Source organism: Grammomys surdaster, unplaced genomic scaffold, assembly GCF_004785775.1.
Source record: "Grammomys surdaster isolate TR1022 unplaced genomic scaffold, NIH_TR_1.0 193, whole genome shotgun sequence".
Taxonomy (NCBI): Eukaryota; Metazoa; Chordata; class Mammalia; order Rodentia; family Muridae; genus Grammomys; species Grammomys surdaster.
The window spans coordinates 6,141,147-6,150,703 of NW_021604638.1; the positions used below are offsets into that span (position 1 = coordinate 6,141,147).

The window sequence follows — 9,557 nt, forward strand, 5'->3', positions numbered from 1 at the left end:
GGCCCGCCCGCTGCCGGCGCCTCCTCCCCCTGCCCCGGGGCGGCGCGGAGGCCGCGGGGAGCGCAGGGGGCGCGGCGGGCGGCGACATGACGGACAGCATCCCGCTGCAGCCCGTGCGCCACAAGAAGCGGGTGGACAGTAGGCCGCGCGCGGGGTGAGTGGCCGGGCCGCCGGGAGGGAGGATGGGACACCTGCCCCGGCCCCTGGGAGGCTGTCCCGGCGTGCGGGGGACCTCCAGGGGCTGGCGGCGGGGGCGGGTTCGAGTCTCCTGGGGACCGGGGTCGGGCTGGAGAGAATGCAGAGTCCCAGACTGCGCCTCCAGCCGCCAATCGGAGCCCCCGGGGGTGGAACCTGGGAGGTGCGTTTCCACGGGCCGCGCAGGTGAGGCGATGCGGCTGGGCGGGGCCTGCGGCGTACTCTCCGGGGTTCCCAGTGGCTCGGCCGCGGGACGCCGGAGCTGGGTGGGGCTGCTAACCAGGTATCAGTGTAAGAAGGAACGATGCCAGCTGCCATCTTGTGGGCTCTTTTGTGCCTGGCTTCCCTGAGAGGCCTCAGTTCTGAGGCACAGTGCTACCGAGTGGGAAACGGAAACGGAAAGCCTGGGTGTGGGGGGTTGGGGGCGGGGGCGGGAAGGTGCTGGAACACGGTTCCCACATTTCCTGCCCCACACTTCCTGCGGGTCCTGTTTGTGCTTGTGGGCTTTCTTATTGTTTTGGGTTTTGATGGTGCTAGGGACCAAGCCCAGGTCCTTCCGCCTGCTAGGCACTCTACCACTGAGCTACAACCCCGAGCCCCCAAAATGTGTGTTTGTATCAAGACACTTCGTCAGAGCTCCGCCTGGATCCCCACCCCAATCCCCCGCAATAAACACTTTAATTAGTAAGATCAGCAGACTCTAACGTGCCGCGGTTGATTCGTGTCTACTTGTTAAATGCAGGGACTGTGCCAGGTGATTATTACGAAAATCTGACTTAAACAAGGTCTGCCTAATAGGTGTACAGGTGCAGGATTTTAGCTGGGGACTTGAAGCCAGCCCATCCCTCGACCTCATTTAAGACTATGAGAGAATCTGGGGGTCTCTACGGTGGCCCCTGTGTTCACAGATTCAGCCACCTGCTGTTTTTGGAAATGTTTAGAATGGAAATGACCTGTGTTCTGAAGGTGTCAGCGTGCCCTCCATGATACAGTGTTATCCTTTATGTAGTATTTACATGGTACTGGGCGCCGTACTCAATGTAATGGGGGAGCCTTATGGGCTCTGCGGGATGCCGTGGGTTCTGAGGGAGGTCCTGTGCAGGCGGTAGAGGCTGTGTGTGGTGGTGGCTGTGTGTGCCTCTTTGTTTCTTTCCCGATGTTGGGGGTTGGGCTCAGGCAAGAGCTGTAAAAAAAACCTCTCGGCTGTATCCTCAGCTACTTCTGCCTTTTATTTGAGTTGGGATCTCACTGAAATTCTCCTCCTGGCTCTGAATGCTTTCTGAGTCCAGGAGGGTCTTACTTGTGACATTCCTGCCTCAGCCACCCTAGTTGATTAGGTGGGATGGCATTCCTGTGCCACCCGGCCTAGCTTTTGTGTGTCTTTCCAAAGGCCCCTTACTGATTTTAAATGGAAGTCCTGGTTGAGGGCCTTGGTCAGTGCATATCAGAAGAGTTTGAGCAATAAGTTATGCGTGGTAGTTTACAGGACAGACTGTGCTTTTTTTTTTCCTAGAGGGAGGAGGGCAGGTAATTTTATATTAAAGAAATCATGGGTGGTGGTGGTGGCACACACCTTTAATCCCAGTACTCAGGAGGCAGAGATACGGGCATCTCTGTCTTGAAAAACAACAAACATGGATATGGTGGCCCAGGTCTGTAATCCAGGCAGAGGCAGGTGAATCTCCTGTGAGTTTGAGACCATGTTGTTCTACAGTCATGAGTTCCAGAGTAGGCAGAACTAACAGGCCCCATGGAGATGGCTCTGAAGAGAGATATTTGCTGCTAAGCCTGGTGGCCTGAGCTGGATCCCTGTGACACAGGTGGATGCAGAGAACCAGCTCCAGCAGGCTGTCCTCTGACCGCCACATAGGCACCTTGGTGTTTACCTGCACCCCTCCACCCCATAAAGTAAATTGTTTCTATTTTGTTTTATTTAAGGTCTGATTTATGAGCTGGAGAGATGGCTCAGCAGTTAAGAGCACTTGTTGCTCTTGTAGAGAACCTGGGTATGATTTCTGTCAGCCACCTACGTGGTGGCTCAGAACTGTCCATTCATTACTCCAGTTCCAGGGGAGCTGAAGTACTCTCCTGACTTCTGTGAGCACCAAGCACCTGTGCTCATAGGTCCACATGGTGCACACACATACACATAGGCAAAACATTTGCACACACATGTTCCCACACGTACACTCCCCCTCACAGTGAGACATATACCAACCCGCCCCACAGGCTTGTACTTGTGCACACACATACACCCCACATGCATACATCCATACACACACACACACACAAATAAAAAATAAAGATTGGAGCTGGGCGGTGGTGGCGCACGCCTTTAATCCCAGCACTTGGGAGGCAGAGGCAGGAGGATTTCTGAGGCCAGCCTGGTCTACAGAGTGAGTTCCAGGACAGCCAGGACTACACAGAGAAACCCTGTCTCGAAAAAGAAACAAACAAACAAAAAATAAAGATTGGCTTATTTTTATTTTACATGTGTGGGTGTTTTGCCTGCGTGTGTGTGTGTGTGTGTGTGTGTACACCATGTCTGCAGTGCCCCGAGAAGCCAGAAGTGGGCATCTCTTATTAGCCAAGTCTTATTAGCCAAGGTTAGATGTTGCCAAGGTTGGCCTAGAACTCCTGATCCCCCTGTCTCCACCTCCCCAATGCTAGGATTATAGGTGTGCATCACCTGTCTGGTTAACACTAATCTTTTTCTTTAAAAAACTAAGCCAAAACTGGATGCTGTATCAAATACCTTTAACCCCAGCATCTGGGAGGCAGAGGCAGGTGGATCTGAGTTCTAGGCCAGCCAGGTCTCAATTTTTTAAAAATTACTTTTATTTTATGAATCTTTCGTAGTTTGTGTATGTGTATATGTGCACGATGTGTGTGCAGGGTCTGTGGAGGCCAGAAGAGGGCATCAGATCAGCATGGAACTGGAGGTACAGACAATCGTGAGTCACTATGTGGCTGCTGGGAATTGAACCCTGGTCCTCTGCAGGAGCAGCCAGTGCTGGTACCCACTGAGCCATCTTTCCAGCCTAAGGTGAGAATTTTGGTATTTGGAATACTTGGGAAACAGAGACAGGTCTTCCTGAATCATAACCGCCCAGTGGAATGAGCAGAGAGGAAACTGGTGGCCCCAGTCTCTGCTGGGCCTCATGGGAATCCCCACAAAAGTGTGTGAGAGATGGTGTAATGCTTTTGAGTTTGAGGCCACCCTGTGTTACATGAGACCTTGTCTCAAACAAAAACAGAAACAAGGTAATGTATCATAGAGATTTCACTCCAGTGCTGAGGCTTCCCCTGGCCCCAGAGCCATCAGTCTGAAGAGGAGGGGAAGACTGTTGGAACAGTCCAGTCAGGAAGCAAGGCATTTGCACCACCTGGCTGGAAACTATGTGATGACATCATGACCTTAACTTCTGGTTGAGCGGCATTCTGTTCGATGTCAAAGGTCTTTAGCTGCCTGGACTCTAGGTCTAGGAGCTGAGTTCAAGGCCGCTGGTGTTTCCCAGCCGGGAGAGCTTGGAAAAGCTGCTTTGAATTCTCCACAGCTAAATCGGTTGGTCTTTCTTTCTTTCTTTCTTCCTTCCTTCCTTCCTTCCTTCCTTCCTTCCTTCCTTCCTTCCTTTCTTCCTTTCTTCCTTTCTTTCTCTCTTCCTTCCTTTCTTTCTTTTATGTTTATTTTATGTGTATGGGTATTTGCCTGCATGTTTCACGTGTGCAGTGATTGTGGAGGCCCAGGAGTCTGTTGGATCCTCTGGGACTGACTGGCATTATAGACTGTGGTGAGCTGCCATGTGGCTGCTGCTTATGAACCCTCATCCTCTGCGTGAGCCGCCAGGGCTCTTAGGAGTTATCGCCCCCTGCTCCATAGGTTCTTTTCATCTTGAAAGTGGAAATAATTAAAATTAACTGTATTTTGTTGGTTTGAGATTTAACCCATGCAATGTTTACAGCTGTAAGCATTAAAACACCTCAGGTGTTGCCTGGGTCTGATGGTGTGGGGTATCCAGGCTGCTCTTCTGATATTTGGCGATTACTATTTTGAGGCAGGGTTTCACTGTGTAGCCCTGGCTGCCCTGGAACTTGCTCTATAGATCAGACTGGCCTTGAATGCACCCTGTACCTTTTGCATGCTGAGTGCTGGGATTAAAGGCATGTACCACCATGCCCAGTTTATGCTGTGCTGGGTATGGAGTCCAAGGCTTCCTGCATGCTAAGCAAGCACCCACAAACTGAGCTGTATTCCTGGCCTATCCTGAGGGTGTCTTTTGAGAGGGCCTTTAATGGTGGGGATGTAAAACCATTCCATCAGAGCCAGACCTTGCTCGAGACTTCAGGAAGCTAAGGAGCTTGGGTTCCAGCTGACCTAAGATTTACCAGGTCATATTAACCCCATTTTATCAGGAAGGCTTTGATGTTCGCTGTATTAACATCTGGAGACTACTATGTTCTGTGTATGAAGTGGATTGAGAAAGAAGAGGTCGTGGTGTAACTATGTATGTATCTTATATAGTGTATATATTCTTTCACGGTATGTTTGTAACTGCGACAGTGAATAACCTTGCTGGTGCTGAGGATGTGGCTCAGTGGGTAGAGTGCTTACTTAGCATACTGGAGGCCTTGGGTTCAATCCCAGCACCACATAGGACCAGATAGGATGGAGAAAACCAATAATCATGGCTCTCTGGAGGACAGAAGGATAAATTCAAGGTTATCTTTAACCATTTAGTGAGTTTTAGATTAGTTCAGGTGTCTTCGTCAGGGTTTTTATTCCTGCATTTCTGTGATGTTTTCATCATGACCAAGAAGCAAGTTGGGGAGGAAACAGTTTATTCAGCTTACACTTACATATTGCTGTTCATCACCAAAGGAAGTCAGGACTGGAACTTGGAGGCAGGAGCTGATGCAGAGGCCATGGAGGAATGCTGCTTACTAGCTTGTTCTCCTGGCTTGCTCAGCTTGCTTTCTTATAGAACCCAGGACTGCCAGCCCAGGGATGGCACCACCCACAACGGGCCTCCTCCACCTTGATCACTAATTGAGAGAATGCCTTACAGCTGGATCTCATGGAGGCAGTTCCTCAAGGGAGGCTCCTTTCTCTGTGGTAACCCCAGCTTGTGTCAAATTGACGCACAAAACCAGCCAGTCCACCAGGCTGTAGAGTGAGATCTCTCATCTCTGGAAATGGGTGAGGTGGGCCCTGTGGATAAAGCTCGGTCCGTAGAGTATGAAAGCAAGCACCAAGGCCTGAGTCCATTCCCAGTACTGTGTAAAATGAGATATGGTGGCACATGGCCGTCATCCCAGCACGCTGAGAATTCCAGCAGGAGGATCAGGAGTTTGTCATCTCATCTACCTTGTAGCACGGGCCACAGGATCTCTGACACAGAAAGAAGGCTGGGGGGACAGCTCAGAAGTTAAGAAAAATTGCTCTCGCTGGGTAGTGGTGGTACACGCCTTTAATCCCAGCACTTGAGAGGGAGAGGCAGGCAGACTTCTGAGTTCGAGGCCAGCCTGGTCTACAGAGTGAGTTCCAGGACAGCCAGGGCTATACAGAGAAATCCTGTCTCGAAAAACTCCAAGAAAAAAAAAGAATATTTGCTCTTCTTCCAGAGTACCAGTTTTGTGTCCCCTGGGTTCACACCAAGTATTTTACAGTGGTCTGTGATTCCAGCTTCTGGCTTCTACAGGTGCCTGTACATATCTCCAGACATTCATGCATACACGTAGGTAAAAGCAGTTAAAAAGTCTAAAAAGTAAAATAGGAGGTGGTGGGTAATTTTTTTGTTAACTTGACACAAGCTAGAGTTATCTGACAGGAGGGAGCCTCAACTGAGAATATGTCTCTGAAGATCTGATATAAGGCACTTTCTAAATGATTGATGGGGGAGGGCCGAGTTATTGTGGGTGGGGCCACCCCTGGGCTGGCAGTCCTGGGTTCTATAAGAAGACAGCCTGACCAAGTCACGGGAAGCAAGCCAGTAAGTAGGGCTCCTCTGTGGGGTCTTCATCAGGTCCTGCCTCCAGGTTCCCGTCCTGTTTGAGTTCCTGTTGTGACTTCTCTCAGTGATGGACTATGATGTGGAAGTGTTAGCCAAACAAACCGTTTCCTCCCTGACTTGTTTCTGGTCACTGTGTCTCATCACAGGAGTAGCTACCCTGACTAAGACAGGGCCGAGAGATGGCTCAGGCTCCGGCTGCCAAGGGTCCTGTGGCCCGGTGACAGAAGGAGAGAACTGACTCCCAAAAGCTGTCCTCTGTCACTCATGAACCTTGGCACACATTTAAACGCTGTATTTTGTAAGTTGCTAGGCCGTGGTGTTTGTCAAAGCAACAGGACAGTAGCTGAGTCAGTCATTTAAAGAACAAGGAGCCAGCTGTTGCATGGCTGGGGTCCTTCAGAAGGTGGAAAATGACCCTCCCTGGAGCCTTCAGGGACCAAGTCCCATTAAACCCCTCCTGGGCTTCAGACCTACAGGGCTGAAAGGGAATAGGTTTGCCATGCGTGAGCTGCCCACACCTTAGAAGTTGATTGCTGCCATAAGGAAAGCCAAGAGAGACCCTGGGCGGTGTCTGAGGGGCACCCCTTCCCACGGTGCTGCTATCTCGATGGGGACTCTGGGGGGTGGAGGGTGCTGTCTGTCTCATGGCTGGCTGACTGCTACTTGAGAGAAGAGATTTGAACCTCCTGTTGTCAGTTCCGTGCTGTGTGTGTGAGGGTGTGTGTGTGGGTGCGTGTGTGAGGCTGTGTATGTGTGTGAGGGTGTGTGTGTGTGTGGGTTACAGGTGGGCAAATGTTTATTTAAGATCCAAGAGGTAGACTAGAGAGATGGGTCATCAGTTAAGAGCACTGACTACTCTTCCAGAGGCCCTGAGTTCAATTCCTAGCACCCACATGGTGGCTCACAACCATCTGTGAACCTCTTCTGATTTGTCTGAAGGACAGCTACAGTGTACTCACATACATAAAATAAAAAAAGGACCCAAGAGGTGTCCGAGTCCCTAGCCTGCCCCGCTCACCAGCACAGTGGCCTCTGATGTTTATTGAAGAGCTGAGTATTGCTAGTTAAGTTTGACGTGAGGACTTGTACAAGCCTGACCAGGGGAAGACTCCTGCCCAGTTTTTGGTTTCTCTTTTTTAGTTTTTTTCAAGACCAGGTTTCTCAGCAGGACCAGCCCTGGCTATCCTGGACTGGCTCCTATAGACCAGGCTGGCTTGGAACTGGAGATTCATCTCCCTCTGCCTCCCTCCCGTGTGCTGGGATTTAAGGTGGGTGCCACCGTTGCCCAATTGAGCATGACACATTTTTAAAGACATGCTGCATTTTAAACATTGCTGTATTCAAAGAAACAAAACAAAAACTGTCTAAGAGAGCCAGGTGGCATACATGCTTTAACTAGGCTCTTTAACCATTGATGTCTCTTGTAGCCCAGGCTGGCCTTAAACTGCAGTGCTACCTTGGGATTCCAGCTGTGAGCTATCACAGCTAGAAAGTGTTCAATAGACTCCTTTGTTCAGTGTGAGGAGTGGTGGCCGTGGCGCCTGGTGTTCCGGATGTGTTTGGGGAGGAGACGCGGCCGCAGGGTGAAGTCTAGAGTCACTGTCCCTCCCGGTCACCTTCTCCCATTCGGGTTGAGGTGTCTCTAGAAGGGTTCTGTGTTCTTGGATCCAAACAGTGGGAAGAAGTCTTGGCCTTGGCCCATCAGGAAGTGATCTCCCTGCCCTCTGCCAGCTCCATTTGTGCCAGACACTGCCAGCCTCAGAGTCCCTCCCTCTGCCACAGGAGGAGACCGGATGTGCCTGTCCTTGTGGATACCAGAGGATGTGTGAATGCCAGCCCAGGTAGGGCCCCAGGGGAGGGGTGAGGGGAAGCCATTGGTGCCAGTCCCCACGGAGAGAAGCCACTGCAATTTGACATTGACCGGAGCCATGGTTGCGAGGGATCAGCTGCCAAGCAGCCTGTGTTTGGACCTTCAGCTGCTCTCAGAACAAACACGGCATTCTCTCTCTAGCTACTCAGGTTCAGTCATGGACCGGAAGTGCCTTCTGCCTCAGGTGAAGTGGACTTTGGTGTTTATTTGTTGTTTGTTTTGAAACAGGGTCTCCTCAGTATGTTTCTTGGTTTTGGATTCCATTCTCAGCAGTGGGGGGCAAAGGGGTGAGGCACTCACTGTGTAGTCCAGGCTGACCTTGAACTCACAGTTCACAATCCAATTCCACCTGGAGGGTAGCAGCCTTGGAGCTGAGTGCCACCATGCTTGGTGTTTTGAGCAGTGCTGGTGATTGTACTTGGGGCCTTGTGCATGCCGGGCAGGTGCTGTTCTAGTGAACTATTCCCGCCCCTGGGACTTTGGTTCAGTTTTTGTTGTTGTTTTTTCAAGACAGGGTTTCTTTGTGTAGCCCTCGCTGTCTTAGAACTCTCACTGTAGACCAGGCTGGCCTTGAATTCAGAGATCTGCCTGCTTCTGCCTCCCAAGTGCTAGGGTTAAAGGTATTTCATACAGCATCCCACTTTGATCTAGTTTTTAAAGAAAAAGATTAGTTTTAATCTCTTTATATGATTATACATTTTTTATATTATTATAATCTTATTATAGGTGATGCATACCTATAATCTCAGCACTGGGGACGTAGAAGCAGGAGGATCAGGAATTCTAGGCCAGCCTTGGCTACATAGTAAGTTTGAGGCTGGCTAGCCTTGGCTACATAAGACTTGGTCTTAAAAAGGATTAGTTGTATTGTCTTTGTGGACTACAGCTAGTTTCTCTCTCTCTCTTTTTTTATTACTTTATTCTCTCATATATTATATCCTGACCTCAGTTTCCCCTCCTCCATCTCCTTTACCTCCTCCCTCCTCGTCCTCCTCCTGTGTTTCTCTTCAGAACAGGGCAAGCCACTCAGTGATAGCAACCAAACATGGTGTATTAAGCTGCAATAAGATGAAGCGCCCCCCTCACGTTAAGGCTGGAAGGTAGTTTTTCTTAGCAAGCTTCTGCTCTGTGATCAGTCTGAGTTGACAAGCTCCACACTCGTGCGCCAGGACAGGCCATGGCAAACATTGAGTTATTTGTGTGGTTCTGCAGTGCCTAGTGATGTTCGCTTTCTCTTTGTAGTGGTGACAGGGAGTCTCTTTTTGACAGTGTAAATGAAAACAAGGGTCGTTTGAAAGAAAGCTAGGAAGCTGTTCAAGGGACAGTGGCCTGTGATAACTGCTTCTGACCAGACATGCAGTGTTCAAGCCAGGAGGTCCTGGAAGGAAATGAGAGAATTTCACTATGCAGGGTCTAAAAGATATTTGTGTTCTACCAGAGGGTCCACTAAGGTATGGCTGTGTGCGTGCATGTGTGTTCTG

General features: G+C 50.2%; 1 protein-coding gene across 3 annotated transcripts in view; it reads left to right on the plus strand.

The window, feature by feature from the left end:
• The first annotated feature begins 40 nt into the window (after positions 1-40).
• Positions 41-9,557, plus strand: part of Atp9a (ATPase phospholipid transporting 9A (putative)) — a 106,887-nt gene continuing 97,370 nt past the window's right edge. Inside the window, exons 1-2 of one of the 3 annotated variants that reach the window (XM_028769536.1) lie at positions 3,653-3,760; positions 7,882-8,047. In XM_028769536.1, coding sequence (XP_028625369.1) covers positions 8,028-8,047 — 20 coding nt within the window. In that variant the 5' untranslated portion in view covers positions 3,653-3,760; positions 7,882-8,027. Of the gene's footprint in view, positions 155-3,652; positions 3,761-4,608; positions 4,701-7,881; positions 8,048-9,557 lie in introns of those variants that run through there. The other 2 variants (XM_028769538.1, XM_028769539.1) reach the window with 2 other exon arrangements.